General features: G+C 41.7%; 1 protein-coding gene across 1 annotated transcript; it reads right to left on the reverse strand.

The window, feature by feature from the left end:
* Positions 1–38: 38 nt before the first annotated feature.
* Positions 39–14,936, reverse strand: ORAI1 (ORAI calcium release-activated calcium modulator 1). Its single transcript, XM_010582184.1, has 2 exons — positions 14,674–14,936; positions 39–2,009 (listed from the first exon to the last, which is right to left on the reverse strand). Exons 1-2 carry the CDS (start codon positions 14,785–14,787, stop codon positions 1,443–1,445), a joined length of 681 nt encoding a protein of 226 aa, XP_010580486.1. The 5' UTR covers positions 14,788–14,936; the 3' UTR covers positions 39–1,442.
* Between the last annotated feature and the right edge of the window lie 10 nt (positions 14,937–14,946).

Here is a 14,946-nt window from a genome sequence, read left to right on the forward strand (position 1 = left end):
TTCCACAGTGTTAGCTACGATAGGGAGGTCAAGTTTTGTTCCATTAGACTTGAAACCTGCCTCAGTTTGTGTTCAAAAAACAGCTTTTACCCAGTAAAGCCCAAAGCTGCTCTGTAGAAGAACTGCATTCGAAAAAAATTCCACTTCTAGACATAGCTAGAATTACTGAAGCAGCCCAGGACAACTGCTGCAATCTTTCTTGGACAAACATCTTATCTAAGAGACCAAATGGAAGTTTTTGTTTAAAGAGGAAATTAAAAAACGACGCAGTAGCCTCGCTGTCACAGACATGTGTCTGAAAGTAAGCAGCAATATTAATTACAAATAACCTCCTTTCATAAATAAATATACATAGAGAAAAGTAGTCTTCCAGATCCTTTGGAAGCAAAAATGTGTAACAAGTTATCAAACACAACACTTCAGCAAGAAGACGACTTTTTCTAAACAAGGAAGACCAAGGCATAGCTAATTACTTGGGAATCCAACGCAGAGAAAGCACCTTTTGCTGCTTGTATCTGAGGATTTATTAAAAATATATATTTAATATAAAAGTATAAAATAATTACTACTTTGGTTTGGAAAAAAACAGCAGTGGTTCTGATTATCAAGCAAAAAAATTATCCAGTGATAATCTCCATCTAGTTCCTTCTTTTCAAAAAAAGATTCCTAAATGGGAAACAGGCAAGTCTATCTCTCCAGATAATATGTGCCGGCTCGTGAGAACTTTAAAACAGTTATTGCTTTTATTTTCTTCCAAGGAAGAGTAGAGTAGAGTCTCATTCCTACTCATGTGGCCATACCACATCGCAGTAAGACTAGTCATGGATGTTTAGCAAGTTATAAAATGTGTAACTGCCACGGGAAAAAGGCGCTGAAGAAATCAGTAAAGTAATAATTACTTGGCAGCAAAACATACTGGGGAAAGTAGTGGGAAAGCTTTCACTTCTACCATCTGTCAGGCTTTCTAAAGAGAACAGCACTAGCACTGAAACCAAGTGCTAATTGCTGCATATCCCAAGTAATTTGTATCATGCCATGCAATATGGATCGGACAAGCAGTATCTTCTAGTAAATGCCAACATCAAATAAAGAGAGGAGAAAAAAAAAAAGCTTCTCTACCCATCTCTAACAAATACCCAAATTTACAATGTTATCTTCCATGTATTATACAGCCACCATTCAGCATTAAAAAGAAGCAATCTAGACAGTGTTCACAAGAGGGATACATATGCAGTGCAAGCATACCCCACCATCCATTCCTGCAGATGTCAGATAGCCAAAATTTTATGAAAGGAACATTTTTTTTTCCTCTCTAAAGGGTTAGAACAACAATCATAATCTCTCCTTAAACAATAATCAACAGCTCAACCAGTTCATCCACAGGGGAGTCAATCTAACATGGCAGAAGCAGAATAGTGGGTTTATTTTCTTTAAGCACAGGTTTATGCAAAATGGGTAACAGCTGAGGAGATAGTATCACCTCTGTGATCCAGCTGATCCTGGAGCCGTGCAAACTCAGCAAGTTCATTCAGTTCTTGAAACTGCCTGTCTGTTTTATGGCTCACCAGTGACCTGTAGAAGTGGACTGCAAACACAATGAAAATCAATCCAAAGGGAACCATAATAGACGTTGATGCAATGGCTGCTGCCTGTCCTGATGTGATGGTAGAACTGTTGCCCTGGAGTGGATTATCAGTTTTCTTCTTTAAAGGAAGAAACTTCACCCAGCACAGTAGCACCACCTCTGCCAGAAAGAGCAAAGTCCCAATGACAGTAGAAAATGCCCACGCAAGCTCAATGTGCCGATGCATACGCTCATGAGGAGATTCCTTTACAGAGTTGAGATTATGCACATTGCTAACAGCCTCTATATTTGGAAGAATGCAGGTACTTATCATGAGTGCAAAAAGGTGAACTGCAACAAGGACAGTAGTACAGGCACTGAAGGCTATCAAGAGACCTTGAGGGTAGTCATGTTCTATATCTAGCTGAACTTCTACCATAGCCACCTGAAAAGGAAAGAAAAGAGAGATGCAATTACCTACATTACATATTATTTGACTATAGACTATTTTAAGTTTAAATCCTGTTTCCAGAAGATCATCTGGTCCAGACAAAATAATAGCTTGCATTTAAATTTCTCTTCATGTCAATCTGTGCTTTTTTCATTAGGTCCAAATTTAGGTCTGAGCACAGGCCACTATTTTCATACTTACTGTTCTGTTGTAGAGCAAACCATCAGTATGCATAAAAGCTCTTAACAGCATAACCACCTTGCCACCTCCAGCTTATTCCAAGAAAACAGCTGAACTTTTAGAGTCCAAGTATGTTGATCACAAAGTGAAACATTTCTTCTTTCCTGGGTTATATTGTAAAGGCAACTTTTGATCTTTCACTATAGATTATAAATTTTGCTGGGTATTAGGAAATGTTTTGTGCCCCATACTTATGTAGAATGAATACTGTACGAAGTATTTTGAAGTAGGTATAAGATGAAAGCCTGCGAAGGCAGCAGACTGTCCATCACAATTTTGGTGGTCTTTTCTCCTTGGATTTTTTTTTTTTTTTTTTTTTTTTTAATTTCTAAAGAGCCCAAGGCTTTCATTTGGAAGGTCACCTTTCCATGGGGCTCTCAACTATATTCTTTCACTCAAAATAATTATTTAAGCAGACTCTAGAATGCAGATCCAAAACATCAAAGTCTCCACAATGTCCATGGCAGCCAAACAGGCCTGTTCAAGGCTGGAGGAAAGACAAACAGTTGTCTCCCAGAAAAGATAACATAGAATGCTCCCAGATAGCACTAGCTACTCTTACTCTGGAAGCTGTCTAGCCTCATCTCTGGGAAGGCAGTGCTATCTCATGAAGATGCTCCAAGGTCCAGTCTTCCACTATTGTATGCAGCCACGCCCTTTTATAAACTTAGATCTCCAAGCATGCCTGTGCTTAAGGAGCAGAAATTAGCATTAAATAACAGCAGGAGGAAACTCATAAACCCAGCTCAAATATTTTTGACAAAGAAAATTAACTAGAATGCCTTTTAACAGTTTTTTAAAACTGTCAGGTGGTTTCATGCATGTGCAATTGATAAGCGACATTAATCCCAGCAGCCCTCTTGAAAAGTAATCTTTCCTGATAAATTTGCCTTTCAGACAAAGCGCAGTTCTGAAGAGGGAATAATGCAACAACGCCTCTGTTTAGTGCTGTTTCTCAAAGGATCTCATTAGACAAAATATGCTTAAAATACAGAGAAAAAAAGCTAATGGCAATCTTAAACATAGACACGTGCACCATAGAAGGAAGATGTAGAAGCTGCCATTCAGCACAGTTCAGACTGATCCACACCAGCCCTTGCTGCACCTTGGCTGCCCAGTTTTGATCCTTCGTTGAAATGACTCAACTTGCTAGCCCAGCAAAAGCTAACCTGGTTAAGAAGTGGTAATCTGCTAGTTTAGTAAGCTGAGCTGTTTCTGCAATGCCTCTGATGAACAATGAAGCTGGCACAGGCCCATGTAACTGAGGAGAAAGCAGTTGTACCAGGACCTTAGACTCTTGGCAGCACTAAACCATGAGCGTAGCTCTCCTGTAACATACCAGTTTGCCATCAAAAAGACCAAGAAATCAGGTCGTACAATGCAATGCCTAAAACAAATCAGCTCTTTTGAGTCCCATCAGTACAGGTTTAGCCCATTACCACATGCCATTATTAATGGTTTGGACATTACTCAGCTTATAGCATATGTTTCATACACCCCAATTCTCATCAAGCTGATATGAAGAAATTTTCACAAAGTATGGATGCTGGGAGACATAGAAACCAGTACCCAAAGACAGCTGCAAAAACAGTAAGAATATTCAAACCTCACTATTTTGCAAGAGCTGAGCCAAGCTACACCTAGTCTGGGATCCCATCTTTTTACACTCCCAGAACCAGCATGTTCCAGGACACCAGAACTCTTAACTGCTAACACACCAAATATTAAGACAACCAAGAGTTTTGCTCAGACATGTTTCAACAGGCATTCAAGGCCATTTGCCAATATTTTAATTCCTTTATTGAAGGCTTTTATCGTCATAAGCTGAACCACCCAGACAACTAGCAAACAGTTTCCAAACGTTACAAGAAACTCAAGAAGAAATTACATTAATGCATATACAATTCTTGCCTGAAGATTTAAAAATACCATTTCCCAACCGTGGGAAACTTCACATTTGAGAGGATAAATATTTGGTCGTTGGATCTGTCTTCTGCAGGATTGTTTGTTAAGTCCCAATGCACTCGTAGCATGTTGGGCTTCCTGTGTTTTTCACAGAACAATGAATCCTTCACCACTGAGGATTCATTTCCATACTTATCAGATTTTTTTTCTTGTAAATTTTCTGGTGTATGTCTAGACTCAAAACCATCCAGCATCACAAGACATTTTAGTCCTCTATCCTGGTACTTATTATGTTAACATAACCATGACACTGTTATAGTAACTCACAGAATGAACTCACAAAGTTGGCAAAACTTAACAAACTTTGAAATAATTGGTATGAAGAAACGCATTACCATGGAGATGCTGCTAGGTGATCATGTAAACTTAAGATAAGTAGAGAGTTAGAATATGTGCAGTATGTAGAACCGAGAACATCTTAATCATTAGGAATAGATAACGGTAGATTTAGTCAATGCTGGACAAGAATCAAGTAAAGACCCTGTCCTTGCCTTACCTTGCTTCATTTTAATACTAAAATCAACACCCACTTGTTGATAATGAGTATGTAAATGTGAGACCACCTAGTATAATGAACTGGACAAGAGCATGCCATGCTCAAAAGATCTTTTTATTATATAAGTCTGTGTAGCCTATCACAATTTTTGCTGTATGTGTTCCCTGGTAACAAAATTGTATAAAAACCTTAACCTTTCTTTCTAAAGGCGTGCAGGTATTTGGAGACCTGGCACCCTATACTGCAGTATAGCAATAAAGACAAATATCTCGACTCAATGTGTTGATTGGCTTATTGCACACCGGGTAAAAGAACCCAACTTTCAGGGCAAAAACACTATTGAAGACATTTTATATTTCCATTAATCAATGTCTCCATGTAATAATGGTATCAAGCATCTGATTTTAAACGTCAGTCAGACTCTCTTAATTCCAATGTACCAGCTGTCCTGGAGCTACTGTTCTCTTCCCATTTCAAGAGAGTACCAAGAAGAAATCTTTTCTTCCTCTTCTTAGCCTAGCCTGAGCTAAAAAGAAATGCTAAATAATTACATTTAATCTAAATGTACCTATTTCTGATTTGGCTATAATTACATGCAAGATCAAAACAAAATCTTGCAAGACACCAACTTAATTTAAGTAGTATTCAGGTACTCGGATAGCTCTGTGCCTCGATAACCACTGACAGAATCATATGGACAACTAACTATTAAAAGGAAACGCCCAGACCAGGAATCCAAGTTTTCCTGGGTCAAAAAGACTTCATTTTAATATTGCTAGGTGTTTCCCTAAAAGAGTGACCCCAGGAGTACCTACAACCATTATACACTGATGGGATAGCTTAAACCCGCATTCCAGCTACACAAGCAAGGCTTCAGTTCACACGGCTGACAAATACACTAATACAGACCTGCTTTGCACAGGAAGCTTGTTGTGTAGGTAGGTCCCAAATCATCTCTCAGAAGAAGAGTTTCCTGAAAATCAGCGAGACTGCAGTTGTTACTTCAGACTTGCCACAATTTACCCCACGAGCAGGAAGGGTGTGACTTCCTTCAAGTCAAACCATACCACGCAATTACTTACTGTAATTCCAAGTGTACTCTCTCTATAAGAATAATTATGGGTAGCATCAACATCACTTGAAAGGTAACCTAAGTACTAGTCTTCTAACATGCAAAATAAGCTGGCAGCCGAGTAGCCACCACCATACACACTGCCAATTATTCCCAGTTTGGGATGCTAACAATGTGCAAATAAGGCAGAAGCAGGGCAGTCGGCCATCCCAACCTTGAAGCCTTGTATACACCCTCGCTATATAGCTGAAAGCTACGGGAGGGAAGGCCACGCATTGCAAAGCGCCAAGGAGAGGGCAAGCTCCCAAAGGAGACTTCAGGACCTCCTCTCCACAGCTGGAACAAAAGGGAAGAGTACTAGCTGCATCAACTGCTGGGCCAGAAAAGATCTTACACCAAAGTAAATAACAGAAATGCTAAAAGGAAGAAAATATCCACCTGCTTTGAGATAAAGCACCACAGTTTAGCAGCTTGAGAGACTACAGTGGCTTGAAAAAAAACTTCTATTGATGCTGAAAGAATCACAGCTTTACAGGCTCAGCCCTCCAAAGGATGAGTGTAAGAGACCACCAATTTGAACATTCAGGGTATACTTACAAGACAGACACATTAGGTGCATCTCCACAACACACTGACAACTCTTTGCAGACCACAAATTCTCCAGCAAGGGATTTTGATGTTTTTCTTAAACCGACCAGTGACAAAATGTGATAAAAGCTAGAGGGTATGTGCATAAGAAACAAAAGACACAAGAGTTTCACAGACAGGACAGGAAAAAATGTGCTTACAGGTGTCTCTGTCCAGCATAAGAGAAAATGCATTAAGTTGCAGTTGTAAATGGCACTGGTGTTAGAAACACCCTAAAAGCAGGAGTGGGGGAAGCAAGAAAACACTTCTCTTTCCCATTCATTCAGGATTAATAGATACTTCAGTACTCAATTCAAAGGGAGACTTTTGGGGACGTTGTAGGATGCAGAATGCCTGAAGGATTTCAAAGTCTACTGAAGTTGATGAAAAGTCTCCAGGGGGGCACAGCAAAGCCTCCCTATGTTCACACTTGGCAGTGTAACTCCAGCTTGACCCATAAGTGAAAAAATCAGTTCATGTTTTCTGTCTTCTTAAGCTGTCAAGGAAGCTAATTTGGGAACCTTTTCACTATAAACCAGCAGAAAACTGCCAACTCTTTTCAATTGCAAGCCTCTGTTCTTTACTTCCTGGGCCAAGCTTGAGCCAGGCACCTAAAACAAAAAGCTCCATTTTCATTATAAGGCCCTGTGCCTGTTTTCAAACAGTGAAGCAAAGCATCAGAAGTTCTCTCCTTTGCTCATGCTGTGATTTCAAAACGCACAGATCACAACTGCTCTTGTAACGTAACACTTGCAAAAACAGGACCCCAGTGAGCTCATCTGCTGAGATCCAAATCCATGCAAAGCCTGAACTCATAAGTACATGCTGATGTTCTACACAGGAGGATGTTTTCCTGTGTCGTCTATTAGGTTTCTACGCTGGTTCAGAAGACAGGCCCCTCAGGGCAGGTCACTGATGTCTGCACAGCGTCCAATATAACATGTTTCAGCACCTTCTCCATCACCACTTTCAAAGCTTCTTTGAACACTTGCTGCATGATTTCTACTGTGCTGCTACCAAGCTGCAAGCATCCTGCCTTGCTGCATAATCATAGAATAACGTAGGTTGGAAGACACCTCAAGAGGTCATCTAGTCTAATCTCTGGCTCAAAGAGCTAACTTTAACTTCATATCATCCTGCAGATATGACTGACAGATTTACTACAGCCCTTGACAAAGCTGTAAATCTGAAATATGGTTCTTGACAAAATCAGAGGACTCTCATGATGTTAGGATGCAGGACTGGAGTTCTCATAAGCCTGAAGAAGGTGGGCATTCAGATGCTTTCAAAGATAACTGAATTTGGGCACAGAATCATGTTAAGGCTTCCGACACCCCTGGCTTTCAGAGTCATGGCAGCCTGAATATGACCATGGTGCAAGAAATTTAACAACTTGCTCTCTAGAAGAATCTGCATTTCAATTTTATTTAATGTTTATTATCCTGAATTAAGTTTGTTTCACTTACATGTGTATAATGTTTCCACATCTTATTAGACCAGAGTGGCTTACAAGAAGCTCCTGCTTTTAAAGGAAAATCAAAATCCTGAATGCTCTGAAGGTTTCTATCCATACAAGAGCACTTATGTGGTGCCTCTGACAAATGTTGACTCCACTGCTTCGCGAGAAGTGAGCTGTGATATACTAATAAAACAATTTTCACCAGCAATAACAATTAATATAAAGAACCAGTCACATACATAGCTGCAAATGAAGCTCATATTGCTACCGAAATGCAGGATAAGCAACTGTCCTGGTTTGTTACTTGTTCCTTTTTACCACAGCAGCAGGACAGAAATGAATGACTTGCTTCAAATTTTAGCATGATTCCCCAGTTTTATAAGCTACTAGACAGTTATGTTGGTTTTAATTCCAGCATAATGCAAGCTTCAAATTCAATTACTGTTTTAAGATAGGGGGTTCTGAAATAAGAAGTATCCAGGGAAAATAAAACATTACAGACAATGATCAGAAGAAAAACAAATGGTAGAACTGTAGTTAAGAGCCACCCATGTAGCAGGTCATATTGAAACTCAAGACTTTCAAGACACAAAAAAAGGTAACTGCTCTTTGTTACCATGTGTAATAGCAACAGCAGTGAACACAGTATCTGAGAGCTTTCTGACTTAATCACAGGCTTACACCTTTTTCTGAGTCAGTAGCCACTGCTGTGGAGAAAAGGAAATAAAATACCTTATCTCAAGTAAATCTGTATCAGCTATTTATAGATTACTTCCTCTCCTCCCCTTCCCCGCAAAGATGACTCTGAGCTCTGGTCAGCAGGAACATAACGTGGGCTGTGAGCCTGTGCTATAACTGCCATACTATCTCTCACAGTATCAAATACCAGCATTAACACAGAGCTGCAAGTCACAATTGAGTTCAGCACGCTGTGGATAAACAGCTTCAAACAGGACAGAGCCACAGCTAATTCAAACACCTCGCTGCTTCTCCACTAGATACCTGATTTTAGCTAAATACGTTCTGTAACCAGGGGGCTCTAGTCAACAACTACTGATGGCCCTGTGGTACGATGGCTGTAGATTTGTCTCCCATACCTCACAAGATGCTATCTGACCAGCGTAAAGCTCCAACAACCACAAGTGCTCTCCTGTCCTTTGTATCTGACAGATTCAGACAAGAATCACAGAGCAAGAAACCAAACCTATTAAAAGTTACTAGGTTTAACTATAGACAATCTTGTAATGACCCATTTAATGGAACACTTTGAGAAACGCTGGCTCTTGGTATGATCACATTCTTACTATGTCTACCACTCATGCAGTTAGCTGCCTCACAGATTGTAACAAGCAAAACCCCTTCAGAAAGGGCAGTGTCAGCTTCAAACATCAGTCATACTAAAGACATCAACCACCTCTTAATGAACACAAGTCTAGAATTATCTGTATACCCTTGCAAGACCGTTCTCACCTCCTCTTCCCTGGCCACAGCTACCATTCCCAAATTGGAAACTAATTAAAAGGACAAAAGAACTTTTATACAGTCTAGCATGTCAGGAATGGCTTAAAAGAAAGCTGTGTTGATCAGACATCACAGTTGCATTTTGTAACAGTCCATCCGCACAGTGAGAGGAGGTTGTGAATCTTACCTCAAGAAACGTATCAGTGCTACACCACCTTCACCTCGCTGGACCAACACACTCTAAGGTAAAATTGCACATGGTGATCACTGAAATATTTCCATCGACACTTATCTGCAGAAATATTTTCTTACCTTCACTTGTTGCAGCTAGGACTAGACTTGACTGCATGTAGTTACAAGTGCAAGTGACATTTCATAGCACACGCTACTCTTAGCGGGAAAAAACACCCATGCACATAAAGGAGGTTTCTCCCAAGTCTGGAGGTTCACATCACATGGTTATTTGAAAAACAAATTGAAAAACAATTCTACCCCATTTACTTGTCTGTATGTGAGACCACAGGGGAAAGTTGAGAACGAGATGGGTGTCTTGGCATCACTGGAAATTAGCACTCCTCTGGCTGGCTCCTCAGCTCCCGAGTTGGTCAGCCGGTCTCTGTTTTCCTGACAGTACTATTCACTCCCAGAGACAGAGTTGCAGAGCCAGGCTCTCACAGAGTGTCTGCACCATTTATCAAGAGTTATAAACAACTCACAGAAAGACTCTGTATAAGCCAGAATCAGTCACCAGAAATTAAAAAAGGTAAGTCAAAATAATAATCTTAATACTTGTTTTATACAGAAAAGAATGTAAGCATCATTTATCCACTAGTCTAGAATCTTGACTCTGTGTATTATTATATGTTGCAGAATGGCAAAACACATTAATATTTGCTAAAGCTAACACTGGAATACAAATATGGGATTTAATTTTATTTTGCTAGTAAACATGAAAAGGCAATGCCCATATAATAGGAGTAACTGCATCTTGAGAAGGTAGTATCTCTACACAGTGTTACTTACAGTACATCTATTCAATAAGTACAAGGTCAGATTAGACAGTACAGCAGGGAGAAGAAACAGCACATCCTCCAAACTACAGCAGCCACAAGCAGCCACTCACAGCTGCTAGAAGACAGAATGCCAAGAGCCCCAAATACTCCACACTGCCTTGGTCATCTATAACCTTGAGACAGGGATGTTCAAAAGAGCAATAAAATGTTGCTTTCATGACTGAAACACAAGAAACCTTTCACGTGGTGGAAGATCCTTCAGAGCACGGTTCTAATCTCTAAGTACAATAGCAACATAAAAGGCAAGCGGTGGCAGAAGCCATGAAACTGGGCTTGTAATGCTTTCCTGCAGGTTACAAAATGCCGCTGTTTCATGTTATCCTACCAGCAATCCAGTTAAATACAGCTAGAACAACTTCTACAGAGAGACCATTTTAGTACTTAGAACCACAGAGTAACTTTTTCTAGACAAAGACCATGCTGTCTTGAGTATCTGTACAGCACTGACAGCAGTGGGGCCAGAGTCCTACCTAGCATTGCTTCAATTCAACATCAACTGTTATTATGGAAATCAGTTTCATAAATATTTATCAGTGTAGTCAGTCTTTTACAAAACATGACTGAGGCTGTCTTCAGAAGACCATATTGGCTATATTTCAAAGGCAAGAGTTGACAGTTCTTCAATGATACTCAATATTTGAAGCACATATATTACCATCTAGACAACAGTCTAGCCAGCTTGAATCATTAGAGGTATTTAAAAGAAAACTGTGCTGTCTGGTAAATAACATTCTCCAAATCCTAAATATAATGAAGCCAACCATAGCACATAATTTAGACCCCTAGTTTAGGCTTGGGTATTTTCACAAAGCTGTTGATTGGTGGAGGTAGGCGATGTTTGAGTTTTCCAGTTTTATAACTGTTGGGATCTAACAACTTCCCTAACATTTGTGACTCTAGTATCATGATGTTGTTATACTACTGTGTGATGCATCCCTGGTGACAAAATTATGCTAACAAGTCAGCTTAATTGTTCAAACAAAAATAACCTGCCAGCAGCCTGTCTACACTGGAGCTCTTGATACTGCTACTGTAGGTGTGGATGAGCTAGTGTTTGCAATATTGGATACAATCTGCAAAATATTTCCAGCATTCAGATAAACTGGATTAAGAAATAAAAACAGATAAAGCCAGGCATGGAGGGAAAAAAAAAACACAAAACGCACCATACATCAATATCTGGTATATAACACACAAGTGAGAAATAACTTCATGCCTCCACCAGCACATGGAAGGAATCCTCTGTTCTTTCATGGACTACATACACCCTACAACCTACAATTTATTTCTTTACCTCTAACAATTTTGGGGATTGATATTACTTGCTGGCCCCATAAACTGGAAAAGCATACTAAATGCAAGATTATAAGCTTCATAGATTTCCTCCTAGACCTATGGCACTGGACGATAGCATCCATGGAAACCTGCACAAAGTAAATGCTCAGGTTTACTTGCGGGAGCTTAGCTCTAACATCAGTTTACTATAACCAGACCCTGCAACTGTTTCTGAAGCTAATGGACAGTGGCAAACTGTGATGTGTAGCTCTAAAACAAAACTAATTGTAAAACAGGTTTTTAATCTATCTTCTCTGTGGAAGCGTAACACTTGCGAGTTTGCAACCTGGCTGAGCATTTCATACTCTACACATCACTGACCCGGGCAATCTCTTGACTTTGGCATGCATGATTTAACCAGGGTATGGGTAACCAATCTTGACGTAATAAACTTTGCAAAATGGCTGCAGTTATACACAAAATCAGTCCAAAATAAAGGAGCGGTTTAGCTGGGATAAACTTAGGTCATACTAGAGGATGCAAGTACTGTTTAATTAAAGAGCAAGGATCAATGGGGCTGGCTTGGAAACAAGCACATTCCACTCCTGACAATTCCCATCAATTTGCTGGGTGGTCCTAGATATGTCATTTAGGCTCTTTCTTCCTTGCATAGATAGGGAAAACAGAGGAACAATTACGCTTAATTGCTGTTGTAAACTTTAGATCCAAGACTAGATTGTACTTTAACAGCATTTTGTTCAAACACCAGGTGCCAAAGAATCTGCTGAATTTAGTAAACAATGCATAGGCGTGACAGCAGAAAGAAGGCCCTGCTTTTCAAGGCAGAAGGACAACTTTAAAAGATAAGCAAAGTTATTCAAAAGAAATCTAAAAATACTTGAAAGTTAAGTCAGCTCTTCTGAAAATAGATGAGGAAGTCTCAGCTAGAGGACTATCTGTCATAGCAAAACCAATGAAGCTACAAGTTGATTTCCAGCATGATCTTGTTAAAGTAAGAAAAAAAGTGGATTTTTTTGAGGGGCTACTTCCGGAAAATTAAAATACAATGAATGTTCACATGTAACATTCTTGGCAACTAGAGATTTTGTTAATCGGAAAAAAGTGGCTTTTTCCTGAAATACCCTAAACAACATAAATTCAAAAGCAGTTTTCAACTGCAGGACACTGAACTGCTAGAAGTCTTCTAGAGAATCAAGAAAGAAGTAGAAGAAGCCTCACCTCATACATCCATGGGATTTTGAGAGTCCACATAGCATATAGAGAAAAGCCAAAAGGATTTAGGAGATTAAGTATGACTTTTAAATAATGGTATTTTTATTAATGGAGATGCAACCTCCCTTAGATGAAAACGTGTAAAACCCCCAAAACCGCAGGTTTTTTTCCGTGTTGTCTCTCTCAGTGTAAAAGCCTGACTCAAGAAACCACCCTGACAAACTGCTTGACACAGGAGAACGGGCATACAATAAGGAAAACTCATTAGCAGCAGCAGAGTATGAGCTACCAGCCCCATGCATGTTACCCAAGGAGAACCAACTCAAATATGCCGCTGCACTAACACAGTCGCCTGTCAGTCAAATGAATAGCAGTCCACCACCACCCTTGAAGAGTTGTAGTCTGTTTTTAGCCATTAAAGGAGGGCAGTGACATTTATTTGACCATCAGAAGGCTGCTGCAGACCGGCTGCTATGTTTTCAAACAGCATCCTCTAATTAGAGCAATGGCTCTTAAGGGGAATACACCTTATGGCTGAAAATACCTTGTTAAAAGCGGGGCAAAAATCAAAGCAAAGCAAGTCAGAGCTGCATAATTCGGTATTTACAACTACGAAGCATTTTTAACACGAATGAATAAAGGGGCCGACTGCATAGTTAGCAGCTCAGTACATTAGAGGACTGGACATGTGATGAAACCTGTAAGTTACCAAATTTCAATCTATATGGAACCTTCATTTGAGACAATTCGGATTACTAGACTACGTTTCTGTATCAAACGTGAAAGCAAAAAACATGCTAACAAAAAAGAAGTTTCTAAAACATGTACAAAACTCCAAACTAAGCAACACTCAAGATTTCCTTAAAAAACAAAGAAACATCACAACTTCAAATGTCTAATGACGGCTGTAATGAATCGGGGGGACACCGTCAACTTTAATCAGTTATTTTTCCTCATCCACCTAAATATAGCTCCAGTGCAACACCTGCCCTCGCATCGGTTTGCACGACGCGTGCGGTTGTGTTCTGGGAAGAAGAATGGGAGTGCAGAGTACCACAACCTTGGAAGAGCTGTGGACTTTCTTTGCTCTTGACGCCAGAGCACGAAGCGAAGTGAAACGCCGAAACCCAATATGCTCACCTCCCTATTTACAGCACCGTACGGTGCTTCCGACAAGAGCAAGCGGCAGGAACGTCCCGCCAAGTGTGATTTCTGGCGTGCCGAGCATCCTCCGCAGGAAAAATAAGCAACGAACAAAAGTCCTGCACGAGGTATGCGAGCTATCCGGAGGAGAAAAAAGCCGCGAGGCAGCTTTTACCTTGCGGCACGACAGCTCTCCACAGAAAACGAGCTACCGATACGAGCCCACCGGGGCATGCCGGGGCACCTCACCCGGCCCCGCTGCACCCGGGGCGGCCTCCTCCTCCGGCCCGGCCGCCGCCCGGGTGCGCTGACACCGGCTGCCCGCAGGGCTGAAGGTCAGGGCGGGCCGGTCTGTCTGTGGAAAAGGCGTCAGGGCCAGGGCCCGCCCCGCTTCCCGCCGCCCCGGGGTGCCACACGCCGCCTCAGGGGGCTGCGCTCGTCGTCCCCCCCGCCCCGCCCCGCTGCGGCCACCGGCCTGAGGGGAGACGGGGAGTTCCCCGGTCAGAAAACGGAGAAGCGGCAGCACCGCTCCCCGCACCCGGCCCTCTGCCGCCGGGGAGGCCGCGGGCCGCCTGCCAGGGTCCCCTGTCCGCCGGGCGAGGCCGGCCGCTCACCATGGCGAAGCCGGAGAGCAGCGCGGAGGTGCGGCTGGAGGCTTTCAGCTTGGCGCGGCTCAGGTAGAGCTTCCGCCAGGACAGCGCCTGCATCGAGTGCTCGTTCAGGCTCATGGGCTCCGGGCGGCGGGGGCGGCGGGCGGAGGAACGGAGGGGAGCGGGAGAGCACACGGCGGTAACGGCGGCTCCTTCCGGCGAGCAGAGCGAGGGCACCAGCTGCGCTAACACCCCATAGCGCCCGGCGGCGGCTCCTGCCGGTGCTGGGGCCGCTCC

The sequence above is a fragment of the Haliaeetus leucocephalus genome, unplaced genomic scaffold (genome assembly GCF_000737465.1).
Source record: "Haliaeetus leucocephalus isolate CR32 unplaced genomic scaffold, Haliaeetus_leucocephalus-4.0 Scaffold840, whole genome shotgun sequence".
Lineage (NCBI taxonomy): Eukaryota > Metazoa > Chordata > Aves > Accipitriformes > Accipitridae > Haliaeetus > Haliaeetus leucocephalus.